This window comes from Amblyomma maculatum, chromosome 10, assembly GCF_055883805.1.
Source record: "Amblyomma maculatum isolate TAMU_Amacu chromosome 10, ASM5588380v1, whole genome shotgun sequence".
Lineage (NCBI taxonomy): Eukaryota > Metazoa > Arthropoda > Arachnida > Ixodida > Ixodidae > Amblyomma > Amblyomma maculatum.
The window spans coordinates 88,720,399-88,744,658 of NC_139353.1; the positions used below are offsets into that span (position 1 = coordinate 88,720,399).

At 43.1% G+C, this 24,260-nt stretch overlaps 1 protein-coding gene across 1 annotated transcript in view; it reads right to left on the reverse strand.

Annotated features, from left to right (window-relative positions):
- Positions 1-1,571: 1,571 nt before the first annotated feature.
- Positions 1,572-24,260, reverse strand: part of LOC146176969 (uncharacterized) — a 38,171-nt gene continuing 15,482 nt past the window's right edge. Inside the window, exons 3-6 of the mRNA XM_084581059.1 lie at positions 13,088-13,114; positions 6,265-6,344; positions 3,280-3,375; positions 1,572-1,749 (exon numbers count right to left, since the gene is read on the reverse strand). Of these exons, the coding sequence (XP_084437185.1) occupies positions 1,727-1,749; positions 3,280-3,375; positions 6,265-6,344; positions 13,088-13,114 (226 nt within the window). The 3' untranslated portion in view covers positions 1,572-1,726. The remainder of the gene's footprint in view (positions 1,750-3,279; positions 3,376-6,264; positions 6,345-13,087; positions 13,115-24,260) is intronic.

Below are 24,260 nucleotides of genomic sequence, written 5' to 3' on the forward strand. Positions count from 1 at the left end.
AGCTCCTGGGAGAACGGTAGGTGGGTCTAAACGAGATTTGGGGAATACAAATCGCACCTCCACCATTTGTGGGACAGCACTTGCACAAACTGTCTGTCCTATTCCAGAACCAGCTGGCACACAGCGCGCGACGCTCCGAGCAGCAGTCAGCGATGATGATGATGATGATGGATATATACAGATGAAAGGGGTGAAATTTCACGCGCTGCGCTCACAATATATATATATATATATATATATATATATATATGCTGCTGAAGGCTTTGAAACTCCAAAGCGAGTTGTAGATAGCTCAGATATGTAGCCAAAAAACGTGCTGCCGGAGTAACAGACGGTTAACCTAGTGTGACGCAGTTGTCAATTATTTCCGAAAGGAGAAAAAAAGACAAGCTTTCGTTTTAGGAAGGATATTTTCTCTAGACCACCTTCAGTTTGGCGATAAAGGCTACTAGCTGGTTTTTAAATATTATGTGGTCATTCCGTAAAAATCAATAGAGATAGGATCTAAAAAGAAATGCCCTCCTAAAAGAAAGCATATGTAATCTCGAGCCCACTTTTTTTAACTATGGCCGAGTCCTCAAGATACGATTCTCGCTAGCAGCGGTTAGAGGACCATTGTATTTTGTCTGCCTTGTTAACAATATGGCGTCGCCCCACACAACCCTCCCTCCATTTGTATCTATTTGAGATGATGTTCCGTTTGAAACCCTAAAAACTGCCTATGGAACTATCCGCACATGGAACATGTGAAGTTCATCCGGTCTAAGTGAAGAGCTGAGTGAACAGCGGCGATATCTTTCAAATCAGCATTTTCCATGCCACGATTCAATGTATCCCCGAGAAATAAAGAATGCTGGTTTGATATTAATGTTCTGCTGGCTGTATGGGAATACCTTTCCAGAGCGACTCAGGCTATGGAGAGGCGTAGTGAATGGAACCTAAAATTTCGACCACCTAGGGTTCTTTAACGTGCACTAACATCGCACAATACAGGAATGGCTAGCTTTTAGCGGCCACTGGAAAGCGGCCGCCGAGGCCGGGATGCCATTTCGTATCCTTGGGCACAATAGCCGAGCGCCCTAACTACTGCGCAAACCCGGCGGGGGTTTTTACCTTTATGGCCCAAGTATTATAAGCCATAAACAAGCGACATGAATATGTTTAGAAGTTCCACAAACCCGGCGGGGGTTTTTACCTTTATGGCCCAAGTATTATAAGCCATAAACAAGCGACATGAATATGTTTAGAAGTTCCATCGTGATTACAGTTTTTCACCGCATCTAAGAAGTAAAGATTTCAACAGGATTGCTGAAAAAAGAAAGCAGTTTACATCACTTCACTATTCCTTCAAGTGCACATAGCCCATCCGCTAAAGTGATGTATTTATGTGACACGGGAATGTGATCAGCTCCCACTGGCGATTCGCGTGACCGAATGTAAGGTGAAAACCTTAACGTGGCAGTAAAACATCCAGCATCCTTTGAAATGCCGAAGTGGTATGTTCTCATTGCTAAAGTTCAGGCCAATTAACCTAATTTAAATGATAAAGGAAGGGCTACTGTAGATATTTTGTTGAAGAATGTTTATTGTTTGCTTTCTTCAGGAGCGTAAGTGCATCGCAAGTAGTTTTTTCTTTTTCATATACTTTAAGGACTGGAGTACCGCATTGCGAAAACATAATGAAAAGGCACTGTCTTGGGGTCTCCATGGGGTGGTCGTTTGGCACTCACATTGTACACGGTGGTTGCCCTGCGGTAAGAAAGAAGACAATCACCACCAGTGATCCCAAAAAATATTGACGGACGAACCTCGTTCTGACAAATGTTCTCTGACCACTGCTTGGTCTGAAACAATGCATACAACAATGCTGGTGGATAATTGCTTGTCACAAGACAAAGGAGAAGGAAACATTGGCCGGTTTTGAGAAGCAAGAAGGAACGTTTTAGAAAGCAGCACATTTTTTTTTTTCAAATTATGTTTTGTGGTTATTCACAGTAAGTGCATACCATATCATTGTATTTAATCTCCGTTGTTGCAACTTTGGTGCAGCATCGTAGTCATAATGCTGATTGGAACTAGTGGTCATATTATTGTATAAATACTTTTCTTTATAAAGAAATGTGGCGGCACCCTTGTATTTGGCACTCAGAACTGCCACCGATGAAATGGTGCGGATTTTGCCCATTTTGTTTGCATTTTTTCGCATACCATTTATTCTTCCCTTTTATGATGCAGATAATATTCTTATATATAACTTAATTCAGAATTGAATATGTCTTCTTGCCAATGCTTAGTAAGAGGGTGCAACATACCGTTCTTATTTTTTTATCTTCAGGTTAAGCTGCTAAACACGTGTTACCTTTATTTTGTGTCGTGTTAGTGGTAGCCGTAGTAGGTAAAGGAATGGGGGTTGTCGGGCGAGCATTTCAGATGCTTTGGTTTTGTAAGATGGTAGCAGTTAAAATATAATTTTATACTAACTGCAGTTATGCATATATTTGCCTCGATTTGCATTTCTCTCTTTGTTGTAGCAGTATTGTCGCAGTAATCGCCATAATACTCGCCGAATCGCACCTTACGAGGTGGTAACAATATCATGAGCTTTTCTGAAGTAAACATAGCTATATTTTTCCACTTAGAGGGGTAAACATCCTGAGATGAGGAGCTTTGCTACAGCTGTGTACTTTGTGCAAACGCTAGCTAACTTCATGTAGAACTAAGCGTACAAACGCTAGGTATTACAAAACCGCAAAGACAGAAAATTTGAGGTCCGTGAACACTTTCAGTTTGCATGTTCAATAATACACATATTGTAGAACTGTATAATGGATGCTGCGATATCCCTGGAAATTCTAAAAAATATGTGTTTCCCACGGTTGGAACATTCCTGCGTGGCATTTATTCATAATCTGCTAGGAAGTTTTGAGTACTAACACATTTACTTATTACTTTCAAGGTAATAAAATACAACTTTTTATTGGTGGAATATTGGCGAATAAATTATCCTTTCTATCTCACCTTTTTGTCAAAAAAGTCTCATCACAAAATAAACAGAAAAGGGTTAGGAGCAAGAGGCTTAACTCGTAGACTAATATTCGCAAACAGAGGCTGCTCATCAAAGCTTGTTCGAATTTTTTTAATTTACTTTCTTAGCAGAAAGTTTGCAAATAATTATTTAGCACGTGCTACATATATGCAATGGATCTTGGTTTTTTAATAAAACAAGGTTTTCACAGGACACGGTCTGAGACTAGCCTGTATGTGGTAAAATTGTCTTACCATGTTCCGTCTCAAAAGCGCCCAGAATTATGCAGTAAGGGTCAGCGTACAATACGGGGTAATTGTTACCCTTCGAGAGAGGAAGTGTTTCTGAAACTGTAGAAATAAGACATGTTCACTTAAGTTGATAACAACTTCAATGTTCTGTAGCCAGGTATAATTCATCGGTAATAAAGGGAGAAAATATACACGCCATCCTTTAGCAGGCTTAATATACACCGCTTACTGCACCTCCGTGCTTGTGAAAAGTAATGTATTTGCTACGACAAAATATCATGTAATCAATTAACGCAGCATTAGCAGCACATTATTAGTACAACATTGCTCTTTTCTCCTCGTTTCTGCTGGTAGTATATTGCAGAGAAAACGTCACTGGCATTTGACGCCCCTCTTATACCCTGTGATCTTGAACGGGGCATTCCAGGCTCAAGAAGATGGAACACAGATTGAACCACGGGAAGCCCATTGTTTCGTGGATGAGTTGGGAAGGCGAAGGGGGTATTGCCTCTGCATTGAAAAGCCCATAATCCAAGGAAAGGCTGACTTGGCTATTTTTAGAGAGAAGCGTGGCACGATTACAGCGAGGCAAGATTTTTAAAGTAGTGCTTTATTGTAGTTATAGATGTGTTTGGGTCCACGAAAGCTGAGTTTTCTCTTCTCACAGCGAACCTTGGCGTAATTGCAGTGAGGCACGATGTTTTCAAGTAGCGTTTATAGTATTTTTAGATGATTTTGATTCGACGATTTTCCTTTTATCAGTATATATTAACGAATTATGCCACAGAGAAAAGGGTATGCTGCAGAGAAAATAATATTTTGGAAGATATTTGGACTATATTATAGCAGTTTCTCAGTATTGGAGTCGAGCATCATTTTTTTTCAGAAACCTTGACTGAAACAAATTATTAAGAGAGGGTAAATAGGACTTAGATGTGCGATTGCAGAATTATGATTCTTTGTGTAGTCGCATTTTCTTGCACTTTTGCACTTATTTCTTATTTCAATAAACATTTTCTGGTAATATTTTCGGGCTTCCCTAGAGTATTAGATTGTTCTGAAATATCTTAAGTGGCTTCCATTCAAAAGATATTGGGAACTTGTACCTACAAATCGACAGTAGTTTTCAAGGTCTCAAGCCTTGGTAGAAACAGGAAGTCGAGTGCATGCGGTGCTTCATATGAGTATTCAAACCTTAGCACGTTGGCATGGCCACTGTACTGCTCTGTTGCATTCTAGCAGTATTTTTCTGCAACGTCTGAACACACCCGAAACACAGGTTATTTATTTACACGCACCACAGGATGATCCTCTTTATCTTTGTGCCGACTACTTTCTTTGCCTATGCGCTGCCTGCTCCCCTCTAGCGCTGACAGCCTTGGTTCGAGCCAGAAAGTCCACAAATTTCGTTTGTTGAACTACATTTTCCCTGCGTTCTCACTCGCCGCCATTTTTATCGTATTATTCCAGTGCCTACGATAAAGTCAGATGTGCCTTATACTCTATGCATCATTCCGATATAGCTCTAAATTCTTCATTTTATACAAGCTAGTCCGGCAGCTTGCTCTCTTAGGCAACGAAGCCTGGCTGATTTTGATGTGGCTCAATGGTTCCCCATTAAAACAAATAATCAACACCGCGCTTTATTCACTACGTTGATTTGCTTCTTCCTTTCTGCGTCACAAAAGACCAAACATGAGTGTTCTCTACGCGTACTCAAGGAGCCTCATGAATGAGTACATCGAGTTGAGGCTTCCGATATTTAACAGGTGCTCGAACCATGTTGCTCGAGATTTCAAAGATGGCACACGAGAGAAAGTTAATGTCAATCAGGTCATAGCAATTGTCACGAACATTTGTCTTTATGGTTGCCATGCGTCCTGCCGGGCGTGAAAGATTTAGTGCAGACGAGCGGGCTGACCGTTGCCACCGCCGCTGGATTGGATTGCGGAGATGTGGTGTCATTGCTGAGCGACTTAGTGGGAGCATCGATCACCTAACAACTTTTTTGTCTTTGTAATTTGATGAGCGTTAAATATCCAGCTTCAAAATAAAAAAGTTGGTTGCCCGAGAAAACACGCCAAACCGAGAGCAAAATACGTGAGTCGCTACTAATCCAGCTCCGTCTGAATATTTTCTTGGCTAACCAAAATGTGCTAGCTAGCATTTCACGGCTGTCAGATGAGTGGCAACCTTCCCTCTAAACGCGACCAAAATATGTGCTGAAAACAAAATGGTGTTTTCAGATTGGAAGAGGCACATATCTCAAGCAGGCGTCAAATGAGGACGTGGATAATTGCCGCCTAGGTTTTGGAAAAAATCTATTTCTGAGTAAATATTTTCTTGTGCGCAAATGAATGACTTGACTGCTTAAAGGATGGAATATTGGTACTAAATTACCTAAAACTAAAAAAATATATATATTTTTTTTAATTTTGCCTGTTATGTTTCCTTAATCGCGCGGCACACGCACACCTTTTGATTTCTATTCTCCAGAAAACGGGGCAGCCATCGCCAGTTTGTTCTAGCTCAGGCACTACGGATCAGCAACCGAGCGTTGAAGCTAGAGAGCCAGGGTGACGGGTCCGCTTTGTGCAAGCATCCTGCCTCACTGCAGTAAATATAGTTCATCCTGAAATGGAGTTGCCCCTGCAATAAAATATATGCTGTTGGAGCACCTTGCTAGTATGCCAGTCGCCGCAGAGAGGTGGCCGTCTACCAGCAGTATGGATCTAGACCACGGTGATAGATTTAGTTTTCCTACACATAGCAGAAGCTAGTGGCAATGTGGCAGTGCCCAAACTAATAAGTGGGTAGCACCTGCTCATGAGTGCTATTGGTATCGACGAATATTCTAGAAGAATTTGATAGAAGAATGCTGGAAGCATTGCGTGACGGCTTGTATCGGAAAACGATAGAAACACCTCACCTGTGGCACAAATCCTCATACAAGGGCAAGCTGTGTCAAGAAATAAAAGTTTAGCTCACCTCTCTTGCCCAGTTCCTTAATTCTTAGTTTAGTTTGCGATCCTGCAGTTTCCTTGACTGCAATGGAAATGTCGAGTTCTCTATAAATAATAAAGCATCTGTCAGTTGCCATTCACTAACTCGCCCACGTGGACAATGAGCCAATTTTTCACGCTTTATATGACAAAATCTGTTTAATGTTGTGATTATTAAAATATAAATAATTTCAACCATATCAATTTTCTAGCCAAATATCCTCGCCTTTAGAAAGAACGTGTAAACGCTCAACGCTTTACGACCATAATACAATTTTTCAAAAGTGCATTTACTAAACGTTACAACTTCGAAAAATCTAGGTAGTACACCTTGAAGAATAACGTGGTGTCGAACATGGGAATGACATGATATATATCAAGGCACGCGAAATTTTCGTCATGTATCCGTTGAGAACAAACCATTGTGGCTAACCTGCAAACAAAGCTACAAGACATATTTACGCAGAAACTTTAAAGTAACATTCTTTACAATATTACCAGCAGCTTGCTCGATATCGCGGGATAGAACTTTATGTGGTAACTTTCGGCAGGTGACATTTGTTTTACGACTTGGAATGGAATTTATAGATTGGCGTGTCGTATGAGGTTTCCACTCTAGATGAGAGGGCAAGGGTCGTGGCCGTGGAGTTCTTGTGAGATTGCAAGCTGATACAAAAAATGCACGTTGCCTCTGCTGCACTGCACAATGCTTGCAGGAAATGGCCAAAGGAGGTGGAGCACGTACGTTGAGCGTCTTGCATATGTAATGATAGCTTCTGTGTTTATGTTAAGGGTACATTAATAGAGGCAAACATTAAGGGACGACTGATTGGTTTGGTTTATTTTATGGGTTTTTTCTCCCAAAGCGATTCTGGCTATGAGAGACGCCGCAGTGGAGGGCTCTGGAAATTTCACGCACCTGGGGCTCTTTACCGCGCACTGATATCGCACAGCACACAGGCGCCTTGCTTTTCGCCTCCAATAAAATACGGCCGCAGAGCCCGAGATTTGATATCGAATCCGTAAGCACAATAGTCGAACGCCCTAACTACTGCACTGCCCTGGCGGGGAGACGACTGATTCATGAAGTTGCAAGTGCACGGATGATAGATGGCATGATGACGGCGAACCGGGGACTGGAATCAATCTCAATGCAGTGTTTACGTCTTTAATGAGGAATTTGTTTGTCCTACACTTTAATTACGCGAGTGGGTAAAAGGTTCTGTCCAGTATAATCCCCCTTAGTCGCTGTGCGAGAAATATGAAGGACGTGGCATTGATAGGTGATAGCACATGGCTAGCATGATGCACTGGCTGGACGTATAGAGACATCTGAAGGAATGTGACCATGTTCCAAGGCTGATTCGACAGGAGCTGCCACCTCGACAATCTCCTTTTGAAATAGAAGGATTGATTTGAAGCCGCCTTGCAGCACCCTTGCTATCTGAGTTAAACGCTCGGACCTGGGTGAATGTATTCTTCTCATAGCTCCCTTACACGAGCCGTGCTGTCTTCGTCGTTTACCCTTTCCAATGTAACTCTTTGATAGAGACTGCGTGAGATATTACAAGAAAAAAATTTAGTATTACTATTTCGGGCTAGTAGCAAATTTCATTTCATTGAAAAGGACTCTAAAGGAGATTTGGCAGATGGGAATAATTGCCTATATATTGTTATGCCCTTGAAGGCGGACCTGAACTGTGCCTCGAGTTTTTCTATCACGCGTCTATCATTGCTGCCATGACAAGGGCTGTCATTATTAGCGAACACTGGAAAAATATAGTCTAGAACATAGCTCTTCTTAGACCGGAATTGCCTTGTAAATAGAGTGTACTAATACTATAGTACCAAAAACACTAGGCTTTCGAAGAATAATATATTTCATCTATATGGTTACGGGTGGGAACCCAACTGTAGTGTGTAACACTATGCCAGGCTCGATGGACATCGCTAACCCTACTCACTTAGCGTCGTCTTCGTCAGGCCGACAATGACACTTCGTCTTTCATTTCCTGAATGACAGCATGGAACGCCAATTGACAATATAATGAAGCAACTTAACTTCCCCAGTTATTATGGAAAACATGCAGGTAAAGAAAGTGAAAAGGAACTCAAGAGACTTCTGATGCGCGTACAAGAAGAGAGTGAGACGTTTGGGCTTAAACTGAACATTAAAAGGACAAAGATCATGGCGTCTTGCCCCATCACGTCCTGGAGCATCAAGGGAGAAGATGTGGAGCTGTGACAGATTTTCTCTTCTTGGGCTCCAAGATTACCTCGGAAGGAGACTGCAGCCGTGAAATTAGAAGACGCCTGCTTCTGGGAAAGAGAGCCATGGCTAGCCTTGACCGCCTAGTAAAGAGCAGAGACATTACACTGCCAACCAAGATCCGTATAACTCGTGCTATGGTATTTCCAGTTGTGATGTATGGATTCTAGAGTTGGACTGTGAAGAAGGCTGACCGCTGAAAAATTGACGCGTTTGAATTGTGGTGCTGGCGGAGACATTTGAGAGTTCCTTGGACTGCGAGAAAATCAAATCAGTCGATATTGTCGGCCATAAACCTTGACTGCTCATTGGAGGGTCAAATTCTAAAGTTCAAGCTCAGCTACTTTGGTCATCTGATGAGAAGAGAGGAGTCTCTGGAGGAAGATTTGATGTTGGGAAAGGTTGAGAGTCACCGGAGAAGCAAGATAGTGAGAGACCGGAAAGCGTGGCGTGATATGGTCCATAGAGTCACGAAGAGTCGGACACGACTGAACAACTGAACTTAACTGAACTGAACTGAACTGTAAGAATATCCGGGATGCCGCGGATTTAGTTCCTGAGACTAACGGAACAATTCGAGTCTGTGTAAAACAGAAACTGCGCCTTTCTATTTCGCACAATTTGAATGCATTTAAGAGCGTCCCACATGCGCAGGTATTGAGAATGCATTAATATTACAACTTGTATTCCAACTTCGCGATCTTCTCGGGAGCGGTGAACAGGCCTCGAAAATAATAACAAACGTCACGGTACATGTGATCTTCGCCTGTAATGTGATGCCCAGAAAGCTTTATTAACTGTCGTGCGCAGTTTCTAGTGCGGATCCTTGTCTGCGTCCGCTCATGTCTTATTACATTCTGCCATTCTCTGATTCATTTATTTATGCTTCCAAGATATAAAAAATGATGTTTATTTATACGATTGCAACTACCAAATAACGGAGAAATCCAGGTGACAAAAATATAATGTTGCTCTTTACCAGGCCATATAAAGGAGCCTTCACGGTCACCAAGAAGCCTATTTGAATTCCGATAACAGAAGTTCTCGGAAGTTTAATTTCCATTCTTCGTACGCTCCTTGATGGAACTACAACATTTGATGCCAAGTCAGTCATGTCAGGTATTTCCTAACGCTGAATAAAGCACCGATTAGGAGTGTCTGGCCAATTTTCCTGAGAACGATCTAGTTCCTAAGACGTGCGCGTAATTTATTAATTCAGAACGCTGACATCGGAATGTTTCAAAGATATATTTAACGCTCTAGATTAAAAAACAACAATATTGACTGCCTCAAGACTATTCAAATATTCTGGACAAAATATATTCAGCCTCGCTTATTTGTTGGTATAAGGCTTGATTATCTTCAAAATATTTCTTCCTCAAGAATTAACGACCATAATCATTTCATTTGGCAGTCGTAATGTGGACATTCCAGTTACAGTAGCACAGCTCCTTACCCAGTCTGCTGCATGCGCAGAATTTCGGAATAATATATCAACCCATATGCACAGCGTCTAAGGAAAAACGTGATTGGGAAGATGTGACTAAAATAAAGTGATAAGGAGAGCTTTTCATTCGCGACGGAGTCCTCTTAGTGTCTACTGATTGGGGTACGTAAATAATGTTAAGAGAAAACTATTATTAGCATTCTCTTAAGTCGGGTTTGAAAAAAAAATCAAATCACTTCATGATGTTACTTTATCTGCTATTTTTGGCTTGTTCTTATTGCACCCACATTTTGTAGCCCCTTTCATTATGCTCCTTCAGTGGAGGCCCTTTCCGCCCCTTTTATTGCGTAAACAATACTACGCCAGGTTTCAGCCCGTCGCATAAACTCTGTCAGTAGCAACGTTTGCCATTATAGCGATCGCAGATGGGGCCCTTCTTCAAGGCGTTGGGTAAACCCGGTCGGTAGCCACGCCGCGCCGCAGAAGAAGAAGAAGAAGAAAAAAAAGCAGAAGGAGAAGAAGAAAGAACAGAAAAACAAGATATGTCGACTTTGCTTACGCAACCTACCGGGTTTAACTAAAGCTCAACCGCAGCTAATTGTTTATAACTGTTGCTTCGTAGCACCTTCTCTTTTAGAATTTTTTTTTTATCACGCATGCATGTCCCTACGACATTCAGGACTCTTTCCACTCTTACATGATTTTTACCACGACTCTTCTTAATCACTTTAAAGCTAGTAGCCACAAAGCGCAAAACGACTGGTAACGATGACCGCCAAGCAACCTTGCTTCTATACCTGACGGTAAGGAAATGCTTGTGGTTCAATTTTGGTAATCTCTCAAGATTGAGGAGATATGTAACAAATGAGTAATTATGCACAACCATACTCTCAAGTAAAACTTTCTAGGCTAGCTGGTCAATTTTTACTCATGCAAAAAGTTTAGATTAGTAAACATCGATCATCATCATCATCAGCCTGACTATACCCACTGCAGGGCGAAGGCCTCTCCCATATTTCTCCACTTAGCCCGGTTCTGTGCTAGCTGCATTCACTTGACCGCTTTGAACTTCTTAACCTCATCCGCCCACCTAACTTTCTGCCGCCCCCTGCTACGCTTTCCTTCCCTTGGAATCCAGATTTTTGCCCTAAGCGACCATCGGCTATCCTCTCTTCGCACTACATGTCCTGCCCATGCCCATTTCTTCTTCTTAATTTCCACTAGAATGTCGGCAACCTGAGTTATTTCTCTGACCCACTCTTCACGCTTCCTATCTCTTAATGTTACCCCTACCATGTTTCGTTCCATAGCCCTCTGGGTTGTCCTCAACTTAAGTAGAACTTTCTTGGTTAGCCTCCACGTTTCAGCGCCATAGTGGAGCACAGGTAGGATGCAACTGTTATATACTTTCCTCTTCAGCGATACCGGTAAGCTGCTAGACATAATCTGCGAGTGCTTGCCATATGCGCTCCATCCCAATCTTATTCTTCTTATTTCCTTTTCATGGTCCGGATCTGCTGTTACTACCTGTCCTAAGTAGACATATTCGCCTACTAATTCCGGTACTTCGCTACCAAAATCGATCACCTAGTCTGAAATTCAATTTTTTACAAAATTCAAGCACCGATTTCGATCATGGCTTTGCATGGTTCCAAGTGAAAACTTCTTTTTGCCAGATTGGAATTGAGGAAACAAATCGTGAATACTTATTGCACGTTAACCTCACATTCATCCTTAGGTCTGTTAGAGTGACTGCACTGCATGTCTTTAATTGTATATGCAGTTAATAATGGCAGCGGCCTGAAAAACGTAATCAAAACCAACCGCTAATTGGACAGGCCAAAATTGGACGTTCCAACTAGGCTCGGCTGGAACTTTCCAAACTCTCGTGCACACCCAGAATGACTTGTGTTGCCGAAAATCAAATTCTTTCAGCTGCAGGATCTGTGTTACGTGAGTGTCTCTCTGAAATCCTAGCGCCATTCGGACTCGATGGCAATATTTGGCAAAATATTCAGCGTCTGGAGAGTGGCGGCGCACTATGTGTTGATATCTGTCTTCCAGCGCCCTAACTGCCTAGAAGTCCACCTATTCACAGCAATATTGTGCTTTGAAGCGTAACTCTTACACAGGAAATTACGCGCACACGCTCAGAGCGGAGTCTGCATACATGCAGCAGCGTTAGTTACTTGAAAAGGTGTGCGTGCATGTTTTAATACAATGCGACATAGAATGTTGCCTTAGTCTGCATCGACACGAAATAGCATGATTTCCTTTTTCCAGCAAATGCGCCTTCATTTGCGAACATGCTGTAGTCGCATTTATTATTTTTTTTTACGAATATATTGCGGAAACAGCAAGGATATTCTTGAGGCGGTAAGGCTCTGTATTTCTGAATAATTGCATAAGCTTCATAGGGTGAACTTTTTCACAGAAACTTCCTCAGTTCTAGATACAATGATTTGTGGCGTTGACCAAACAGTTGTCAGCCAGGCCTCTGAATATTAAATAGAGGCATTAGCTCAGTATATGCATCATGTGGAATATAGAAATCGCCGACATTGACCGTAACATCTCTAGGATTCGTAATTCGCATGCGACCAATCTCATAGATCCTCGCATTATCGACAATTCTTATTCGTCCTATCCATACTTTGCCATTTATAAGAGTAAAATCTTTTTTTTTTCCTTTTTCCTGCATGAAAACTCCACGCTTACGAACGTTATACCATCACGATGAATTGGCGGTAACCTTCACATACACTATCGCGTTAGGTCACATAATGCGCTTTTCTGCTATCACAAAAGCGCATCATGTTTTGTTCTTTTCTACATACCTACGGACATCTGAGGATCCGGCATTTGTACATGCTTTGTTTCCTTATTTTGCGGCTGCATAAAAGCGATGCACTCATATAATAATTGCTGAATGAGATTTGACTGTTCATAACTAGAGAACAATGTATATTCAGCCATTTTAGCACAGCCATTATTGTTGACGCGTATCACGTTGCAACACTCAAAACAAATTAATGGTCAGCTAGTTTATAAAGCTTCTTGCAATTTCGGTAGATGCGTAAAAGGTGCACTTACTTCTCTTCCAGTTGCCCTCGTTCTTCACTGAAATAAATGAAAATTCTTAATGCAGTGTTTCGGCATCACAAGCAGCACATTAAGCTTTGGCATGCAGATGGGCCACACCACACGCCACGATTTGTGAAAATGACCACGGCTAAAATTCATTAACAATGCGAAGTGAATACTTTATACAGAGAGGATTAATAAAATCTCTTTGCTGTTACTAGAAGTCATTGATCACCTAAGCTCCTTCTGTTGAAAGAAATCAGCCTTAGCACAAAACATTTCCTTGCAGCCCACGTCTTGAATAAAGAACGAAAATATGCATTAAACTGGCACGCACTGAATTACGTTCGCCATTACCCAAGTTACAAGTTTTTCATAATCTGCAAGAGCAAAATTATGCACCGGTAGGTAACTTTGCGCCAGATTTAGTTATGTCCACTAGCTCCGTCTCGTTTTTATGCAGCGTTTTGAAGAATAAAAGACTTTGCTACAGTGGTGTCTTTGAAACCACCAACACAGTTAAGGATTAAATACCTGCCACTTAGACTGAGGCCGCCTCTACAAAATGTTAGACATCTAACAAAATATTAGACATCTGAAATGTTAGACTGTGAAGGCATAAATTGTCTTCACAGTTAGACAGAGTACTGTAATATGAAAAAATAATGAATTTAACATCAGCAATGGCCGCATGGATAGGTGACGTGGTCACTTTTGAGCGATCAAATTTCCGGTTTGCTTTCGCGTAGAGGTTTGTATTCGGTTTATGTTTTAGTGGTTATTCTTTTACATACACGAGGACAGAAGATGCGTTTAAGATGATGTTCATTAAAACTATTCGCTTTTGTTTATTGCGGAACGCGACATCAAAATCTAATGAATATAAGCGGAGGAAACCTGACGAATGGTTTTATGCTACCCGAAGCCCCTTTTCGCCTGGCGAGTTCGGCTAGCTTCAGGTCTCGCTGCTGCAGAGGTCGTGTTCGAGGTCCGCAACATTCTGGCAAGTTCCCTAGCAGCGGATCCGTACAACAAATTGAAAGCAGCCATTCTGGAACACACTTTGTCATCCTACAGCTGCAGCAGCTCCACATAGCTCGGCGACAAGCGTCACTCACAGCCTCCTAAGCCCATGCAGGGCCTTCTTGGCAACCGCACAGCCTCTATTGACATTCAGCTTCTTCGGGAATGGTTGCTACAACGCATCCCTCCTACAGTGAAGATTTTACTGGCGACGGCAATCAACACGCCCCTTATGACATTAGCCGACCACGCGGCTAAGATTCTGTACTTCGCCGCATTTCCAGCAGTGTCCCCCTCTGTGGCATCTCCTCGTTCTTCGGCTCCGGAAACTTCGCTGCCACTTAGTACAACACCATCCCGACTGTTTCACTGACATTGTTTTTCAAGTGTCTCCCTTTCGTGTTCGCTTGCATCGATGATGTCCTTTTCGCCCGTTCTTCCTCCGAGCCCCTCCGTCATGTGCGCCTCATCTTTGAATGTTTAGGCGAAGACGGACTCATTTTTAACACCGACACATGTGTAATTGGCTTTCAATTCTTGGCGTTCTTCAAACATATCGTGGACGTCAACGGTATCCAATCGCTTACGGATAAAGTCAAAGCACTAGCGGGTTTCCCCCTCCCCCCCTTACCCCCGACTCATACGGCACCTCTGCAGTTTCATCAGCCTTGTCAACTACTACATATGTTTTTCTTAGACGCGTTGTTATTTATCCACTCACAAATCTACTTTGGCTGGCGAAACCCAAGGCACCCGCTCTCACCTGTAACGACGATGCCCAAGCTGCTTTTATTGCCCTTAAGGAGGGCCTCGCCTCTGCCCCCTTCTCTTTCACCCGCCCCAAGATGCACCCACGAGCCTCGCAGTGGATGCTTCAAGCACCGCTATTGGTAGCCTCCTGAAGTAATTTCTTAATGGCGAATAGTGTCCAGCTGGGTTTTCATCTAAGAATATTTCATCGTCAGAACAGCGATACAGTGTTTCGGCTGTGAGCTGCTCGTGACCTAGCTCGCAGTAAACGACTTCCCTTTTCTTTGGCAGATGGCTAGTTTGTGATCTTCACAGGCCACCAACTACTCATGAGCGATTTCTCGTCCTCTAAGACCACCTACCTAATTGAAATTCAAAATTGGTTTATTGATTCCTCATACAAGCGAGAGGAGGCAAGCACTAAAGGCTATGTGAAAGCCTGATAGAGGTCCCTGTCCCCCACACATATTCTTACATTAAAATTGAGAACATGTATCAGTAACAGTTTGTCATTGCACGCAGAAAGAGAAATTTGGAATTTCGATTTCCTACCCGAATTTATGCCGACATGCGACACATCAGGGTGCCAATAACACCACCGGCGACACACTCAGTCGTGTATCTGACTTACATCTCCTTCTTTCATCTTAGCAGATCTGGTTCGGTATCAACAGCAGGTTGAAGAGCTCCAAGTACTTTGTTCATGATGTTCATAATCTACACCTGTGCCCTGTGCATTATCCTGTTGTCCATCCTGGCGTCAACCTTCTTTGCAACGTGAACCCTGTCACAGGATGCACATGCGCTTATATTCCTGTACCTTTTCGCCTCATCGTTTTCAATGATCTTCGCCAACATTTTCATCCCTGATGCCGTGCCTCACGCCGCCTAATTGCGGAGCGTTTTGTCTGGCCTGGACTCAAAGCTGACGTTCACAATTGGGCTGCACTGTACCAGGGCTGCCAATAATGCAAGATTAAACGTCACACTACCACTCCTCTGGGAAATGTTCAGCCGTACGACTCGCGTTTTTCTGTTATTCACATCGATCACCTAGTACCATTGCAATCATCACACAGTTACCGTTATATAATAATTATAATTGACCGTGTTACGTGCTAGCCGTAAGCCAGCTCTATACAGGCCTCCACCGTTGAAATGCTTGCCTCCGCACTCATTTCCATGTGTGCCGCCCTGTTTCTCCGTACCAGCGGAGATCATCACCATCAGAGGTCACCAGTTCGAGCCCACACTCTTGGCTAGTTTGACTCAGCTACTCGGCATCACCCAGCTCAAAACTACAGCTTACCACCCGCATGCCAACGGCTTGGTCTAGAGGCTACACCATCAGCCGAAGCTTTTGCTCATGGCATACGACCTCCCGGAGCACTGGGCCACTTCCCTACTAATCGTCCGTTTAGGAATTCGGACGGCCATCAAGGAAGACCTCGGACATGCCTCTTCTCATCTCGTCTATGGCACATCGTCGCGCCCACCGGCCAATATCGTCTGCCCCCCTGCCAAGAGCGCCGTCTGCCCTAATACCATATCTTACGCTAACTACTCTCCTGTGCACTATCAGCGCCCCTCCACCACGCGCTCGCCAGTACAAGTCTTTCTTTGGCCATCGCAATTTGACACACAGCGCCTACGTTTTTGTGCCCGTGGAATGTTCCCGCTCCTCACATAATGCTCCCTATACTCGACCCCATTTCTCTGTGCGCGGGGCGACAAAAAGTGTGCGCTGCGCGTAAACGGTCGCGACATGATGGTCTCCCTCGACTGTCTAAGGCCTGCACAAATTGACAACATCATGCTACCTTCTCCAGCTGCCCTCTCGCGTTTTTTCGTTTATCGCAACGAGACATCTCTCTGCCTCTTTCCACTCCGGCTAAAAACCTTTCCGTGGGACGACTCCGTCTCCTGAAGGGGAGGTACAGTGTTGGCGCGTTTACCACCGCGCGCAGTGAAAAAAGCAGCTTAAACAACATCTTCTACATTACCATTAAATGACATCTATTGGACGCAGTGCTGTTTGCTTTGTACACTCCAAACAGGCCATGACAACAAACCTCAACGTACAACCTCGAATCCCCCGTCTACTGTGCACTAAGCCAGTCGCCATCCGCAGTGCTGACTACTAGTCTCAGACTCTACCCCAGAAGGACGCTTTAGCTTCGACAATATCTGAGCCCAGACTAACGGTTAAAATTGTCCTTCACTGCCACACACCATGGTTCATTTTCAATAGTGCTTTGATGAAGCTGGCGAGGCGTGGCTGGATGAATATAAATGAATAGCATCCTTTAACAATGGGTACAATGGTTTAAAAATCCGGAACCCCTTATTAGGAATTCATAAGTCTGTTCTACATTAAATAAAACTCTTCCCTGATAATATAGGAAGAATTAAGAGGAATGTGTTGAAAGCGTCTACGAATGACATGAGGAGCAAATGACCCGCAATGCTTCTTCCATCGCAGATCTAGCTGCGTAAGCAACTGTGCTCAGTTATGTATAAAGCACAACATGCCAGTTTTAAATAAATTCAATTCAATTTATTTGCCATCATGGTACGGGCCAAATGTTACAGTTTTGGCGCTCGTCAAGGCAACGGGTCCTCATTTTGGAAGCCTTACAGTAGTCAGGCATATGGATAAAAAGTATCTGTCATGTGCATGTCAATGCATGATAGACAGCCAGAAGGGAGAATAAAGCTCTTTTTATTTAAAGCCATCAACGTACGAAAAGTACTCAAGAAACCAAAGGGACAAAAGCGTGTTGTTTTGTGTCGGTTTTAATGGCGCATAAGCAGTTAAGCCTATAATGAGCCAAGCACAATGTTATAATATGTTTATTGGAGCACATTTGATTCATTCTACAGTATGTGTAAGACATGATGCACCACGCTGCAGAGTAGGCGATGACAAATAGGAGAGGCCCACAACCACATACACACACATACACATAAACAAGGACAATGCTGCCTTGTTATGTCTTGTTATGGTGTTATGCCTTGTTATGTTGTTTATGTGTTGGTGTGTGTGTATATGTGTGTGTGTGTACCTCTCCTATTTGTCAGCACCTACTCTGCAGCGTGGTACATCATGTCGTCTGACCAACTAGCTTGACTTTCTACTCTATTTTGTAAGACATTTGTTTCTCTTACAAAACTGAACATACAAGAAGCATTAGCAACTCCATCGGCACCAAAAATCATTTTTTGGTGAAAAGGAATGTGTTCTGTAAAACGGGGTAAATATTGTTATATAGTTCCAAGAGAAGAGTTCCATGAGAATAATATGTGGTAAATAATCAGTGCCTCCCAACATTATTCACTTTAGGGTTTGGCTTATTTTCTCAGCAGAAATTTGTGTGTCATGTGTGTGAGTGAGTGAGTGAGTGAGTGTGTGCGTGTGTGTGCGTGCGTGTGTGTGTGCGTGCGTGTGTGCGTGCGTGTCTGTGTGTGTGCGTGCGTGTGTGTGTGCGTGCGTGTGTGTGTGTGTGTGTGTGTGTGTGTGTGCGTGTGTGTGTGTGTGTGTGTGTGTGTGTGTGTGTGTGTGTGTGTGTGTGTGTGTGTGTGTGTGTGTGTGTGTGTGTGTGTGTGTGTGTGTGTGTGTGTGTGTGTGTGTGTGTGTGTGTGTGTGTGTGTGTGTGTGTGTGTGTGTGTGTGTGTGTGTGTGTGTGTGTGTGTGTGTGTGTGTGTGTGTGTGTGTGTGTGTGTGTGTGTGTGTGTGTGTGTGTGTGTGTGTGTGTGTGTGTGTGTGTGTGTGTGTGTGTGTGTGTGTGTGTGTGTGTGTGTGTGTGTGTGTGTGTGTGTGTGTGTGTGTGTGTGTGTGTGTGTGTGTGTGTGTGTGTGTGTGTGTGTGTGTGTGTGTGTGTGTGTGTGTGTGTGTGTGTGTGTGTGTGTGTGTGTGTGTGTGTGTGTGTGTGTGTGTGTGTGTGTGTGTGTGTGTGTGTGTGTGTGTGTGTGTGTGTGTGTGTGTGTGTGTGTGTGTGTGTGTGTGTGTGTGTGTGTGTGTGTGTGTGTGTGACGCGGAGACAGTATAAAATTACTTCTACGAAACGTTCCTCCTGCTGGCACAACTTCCATTCTCCAAAATTGAGCTTTACTAAGTGTAGTTGATTATCCCCGTCGGCGTTCCAGGAAGATTGCCACTTGTCTTTTAGTCTGAGATATACAAGTTTTATGCAGTTTCTGTAAAAATGTTTATACTCTTCATTTGCTTGTCAAGGATTTTAACAGCAAAAGCATCGGCTCTCTCGTTGCCTTGAAAGCTCTTCTCATTTACAGCCATCAACGCACGAACAAGTACACAATAAAACACAGGGAAAGAAGCGCTTTGTTTTATGTCAGTAAGCCCATGATGAGCCAAGCACATTGTTATAATTTGTTTATTGGAGCACGTTTATTTCATTCTACAGTTTGTGTAAGACATTTGCTTCTCTTAAAAAACTGAACATACAAGAAAATAACAGCTCCATCGTCGACTAAAATCAGTTTTTGATGAAAAGGAATGTATTCTGTAAAACAGGGTAAATATTTTATAGCTTCCAGATCTGTGCATGAAAATAAAACGTGGTAAATAGTCAGTGCCCAACAACATTATTAACGTAGGGGTTTGTCTTCTTTTCTCAACAGAAATTTGTGTGTCATATGTGTGTGCCTAACGTGGAGACGGCATAAAATTACCTCTACGAAACGTTCCTCATGCCGGCACGATTTCCATTCAACAAAAATGGGCTTTACTAAGTGTAATAAATTATCCCCGTCAGCATTCCAGGAAAACTGCCACTTGTCATTCAGTCTGCTATGTACAAGTTTCATACAGTGTCTGTAAATATATTTATACTCTTCATTTGCTTGTCAAAGACTTTAGCAGCAAATGTGTCTGCTCTATCGTTGCCTTGAATGCCCACATGACTCGGGATCCAGCAAAGTTTTATCTTACATCCTCGAGCACTGCTGTTGTTATATTCTGTAAGATGTCTCTGAGTAAGATAGCGACTCTATTTATGGGATTAAGAGCTGTGAGAACGCTTCGGAAATCTGTGTAAATGATGCACGGTATGATGTTATCTCTCATTATTTTTTCTACAGCAACAGAAATGGCGTGAGATTCAGTAGTGTAAATAGATTCACAATGCGGAAGTCTTATTATTCCATCACAATCTCCTCACTCAACTGCACTTACAGGGTGTACGTTAGTTTTCGACCCATCGAAATAAAAGGCTTTGATGCTTATGTACTCTTCCTGCAGTTTAAGGAATTCCTGCATAATGTGCTGCTCTGGGGTTTTAGTTTAGGAAACTGTGTGTAAATGTGGTCACAGATTGCAGGATTGTTGTAGCATAGAGGGAGCGGGCTACGTCGTGGAGCCATTCAAGGCAGGGTACATTCCGAAACTCAGAAACACCTGTTCAAGTCTCAAAAGCAGGGACCTTATGGCTTGAGCTTTGGCATTCCACAGCAGTTTGGATGGGCACGTCGTTACGTGTGGACGAGACGTGTTTCGGCATAAATGGAATTTTTAGAACATAAGTACAAGAGCAGTTGGCCTCCTTTCGACTGGGGGTTCATTTTTCTCTGCATACAAGCTGAGAATACTAGGAACTATGTGTGTGCTCCGCATGAAAGCTGCAAACCGGAGTTATGCACAGTATCTAGTTTCTGTAGATATGATGGTCTTGCAGAACCATAAGCTAAGCTATGCATCCGTAGTACAAAGAGAACTGTACCACACAGCGATAGATCTGCATAAGGTATGTTCTATCTGATCACCAGTGCTCCTCTGAGAACACTTTCAGTGTTTTAGAAGACTGCAGTGTTTTATTTTCGAGGACTTTTTTTTTTGGGGGGGGGGGATAGGAACGCGCGTTTTCTGTCAAGCACTATGGCTAAAAAGCTATGTTCGTTTTTACCGGTCATACATTTTTATTAAGACACATGGTGGAATCAATCTGCAAGTCTGTTCTGATTGAGAAACGAACCGCCACTGTTTTTGTGGAGGGAAGCGAAGTCCACTTCTGTCTGCCCAAGTTGCTAATTTATTTGGTGTCAACTGTACCTGCCGCTCACATGTTTATACGCTAGATGACCTGCATGCTTTTTGGATGTCGTCGACATAAATTAAATACATTATGCCCTTTGAAATATTTTAGCCATGCAATTCATTTTTATGATGAAGAGAGGAGTGCCTAAAGTAAAACCTTGCGGTACTCCTTTTTCCTGAATAAATTAGTTGAAAAGGTTCATCTTAGGCGGAACTGAAACGAATGATTGGACCAAAAATCTTTCCTGGACTTATGTGATCTGATGCGGATGCCTAGGTCGGTGAGGTAGCGGAGAATCGCGAACCTCCAGGTGGTGAAATAAGTTTTGTGCCATGTCTGAAAAGACTGCTAGGTACTGTTATTTGTGGATGAAAGCTTCACGAATTGTATTCTCTAAGCGAACAAGATGAATAGTTATTGAGTGTGCCTTCTTAGAACCACATTATTTGGATGTCTAAATGTTTCTAAAGTTCGATAATATACATTAGCCTAGTATTAAGATAACACTTCCAAATGCTTTTGCGAGACATGTTAATGCTATGGGCCTATAACTGCTTGAAGAGGTTGGCAACTTGCCAGGTTTGAGAAAGGGTATTGCGACCAGGAAATGCGACGCCTGGAAAACTCAACATATGTTGACTGATATTTTAAGGTGGGAACAGCCAGCCACATCCTTCGCTACAGCAGATATAGACGAACTGACCTAAACAGTATTGCCATCGTCGCTCCTCGACGCCGTTCTTAAAAGCTACCACCGTGACGCCACTCTGCGCAGTGAAGTGCACGCCTAGTCTCCGCGTTGTTCCGTTCCGGATCATCGTTGACAGTACGCTTTCTGTCCCTGTGCCATTAGCTAGCTATCTTCAAAAATGCCTTAGTCCTCCTAGAAAAACTGAATATTTCAACATTTTGAAGTGAGGCTGCTAAACCGAATTTCTCCCTTTGAGAGCGAATGACAATGCGGTCACCATTGCACCACCGCTGCATTTGGGTACAACAGTTACTACGATACAATCAGACTTAAAAATGACACCACTTCAAAGCGAAGAGAAGACGGTATGACCCGGCCTCAACATCAGTAGATGACGGACCTGAAGACAACCACCGAGGGAAATGTAAAATGGAGGGAGGCAAACGAACACCAGTAATGGAGCTGTCAATGTGGTATTAGTCAACGCAGAGCTGCCGTTCGGTGCCAAGATCAAGAACCTATACACTACTTAAGATTCTCCGCTGATTCACTCAGCTGGGACTGGCCTTATTACACTCTCCAGGCCATACGCCACCTGATAGCAGTGAAAGGATTTACTTAACCTTCCAGCTGCATAAACCACAACAGTTCCCCCTTGACGTTAGAATGAGCATCAACTAACGTCTAAATGTAGCAGTGATCGACCTTTTATCAAAACTATTCAAGCTTTTTAAGGACGATGCCATAACAGATAGGTCAGCTTGATCCATAACGCTTGTAAACATCTCCGATGAAGGATTCAGATCTCCAAATTAATCAAACGTCATCGTACACTTTGGTATTGGATTAATGATAGCCACCAAAGCCTCGTCTGATGAAACAACCAGTTGATTTTGGAACAATCTCTCTGCATCGCAAGAACCATTACCATCTCGATACCGGACAAGCCAAGGTCCTGGTGATATACTTCACAAAAGAACATCAGCACCACATCAAGCCCACGATCATCGCTTTCCTAGAGGAACTAGCAGATATCCAGATGCATTTGTCCTCCCCGGCCAACTGGAAAACGATGCACCTAACCAACGCTGATGGCTGACGCTCGACACCAACCGAGCGCTACCCGGAAGCAGGCAAGCGCCGGATACACCTTTCTTCAAAGCTACAAGTGCTTTACGTGAGCACAGGAGGTGGATCGAAATGCGATGGCCAAGTACCGCATTGTCAATGACGAATTTGCCTTCCGTCTGCGCCTATGCTTCTAATGTCTACCGATCAGTGAACGGCACTAAATTCGCAATCACTTTGAAACAATGGTTTGCGATTTTATTGGCAAATGATTATCAAACAGCTTTTGAGTGTTACCACTTTTTCGGAGTGAAAACAAAACACGAGTTTTCTTCTGGGTCGATTACTAGGGCTTGAACAGGTTATCTAACAGGGATGTCTACCCTCATCGCATCGATGACACAATGTATCTATTCAGCGCTAAGTACTTCTTTTCAGTGATCAAAAGAGTGGGTACTGGCAAACAGAATAAAATAAGTGGGCTGCGAAAGGACCTATTTAATGACACTATACTGCCTCCTCGAATTCAAAGTGATGTCTTTAGACTACGCGGCCAACCAGCAATGTTCTTACGAGCAATTGATGATGTACTGGCTGTAATTCAATCATAAATTTATCTGCCATAGGTAAATGATATCGATGCTTGCTCTCCAAACACTAACCCCATTTTAAAAGTCTGCGCGGAGTGTTGGACGCTACGATGTATCTGGGGCTTACTTTACAAACATAAAAGTGCAAATTCACTAAAAGCGCACTTATTCTTGGGCCGTACCGTAAGCAAGGATGAAGTTCGCCCAGACCCGCAGAGAATGTCTGCGATAGAGTGTGTTCAACAAAAGGGTGACAAGAAATCAGTGCTCAGGATTTCCTGGGCTGTGACCCTCCTACTCGTGATTTGTGAGAAACAATTCGAGTAACGCAGAAGCTTTCACGCAGCTTAAAAATGCAGACATGTCCTTTAAATGGGAAGCGCGATAAGAGAAAACTTTTAAGGAACTTAAGCGCCTATCACAGTCCCCACCTATCCTTGAGCCCCTTGATGAAAGTGCTGAAACTCAAATTTTCGACGAGGCAAGTTAGGTGGTCTAGGCACCGTTGACGTTCAAAGAAGCGCTCGTCTTGAGGACGCTCGCAGGTCCCGTTCAAAAGCCGAAGCCAATTATTCGACTACTGAGGCACAGTACCTTGCGATCGTTAGGACAAGATCGTCCTAAAGTATGCACTATATGGTGAACATATCGGTTTATTAAGCAATAACCATGACCTCTAAGCTCCCCCCCATGCTCGATAGGGCCTAAGTACAATTCACACCTGCTTTACCGGTGCCTATGCACTGTTATGTGAATTGTTCAATCACATCGAACTTGCTTCTATATTCTAATATTCCACATTATTTGTTTTTCTATACTTCGCTCATTGCAGTGCGAAAATTCACAATTTATGCTTATTGTGGCAGCTTATGCAGTACCAGACGCAGAACGCTTGCTTTAAACCATGCTAGAGAGATAGCTCTTCGTGTATTGGCCTTATCCATGTAAGGTCAATTCTAGAGACGCGGAGGTCGTGGAACACTATGACGATTGTATAGTGTAAAGTA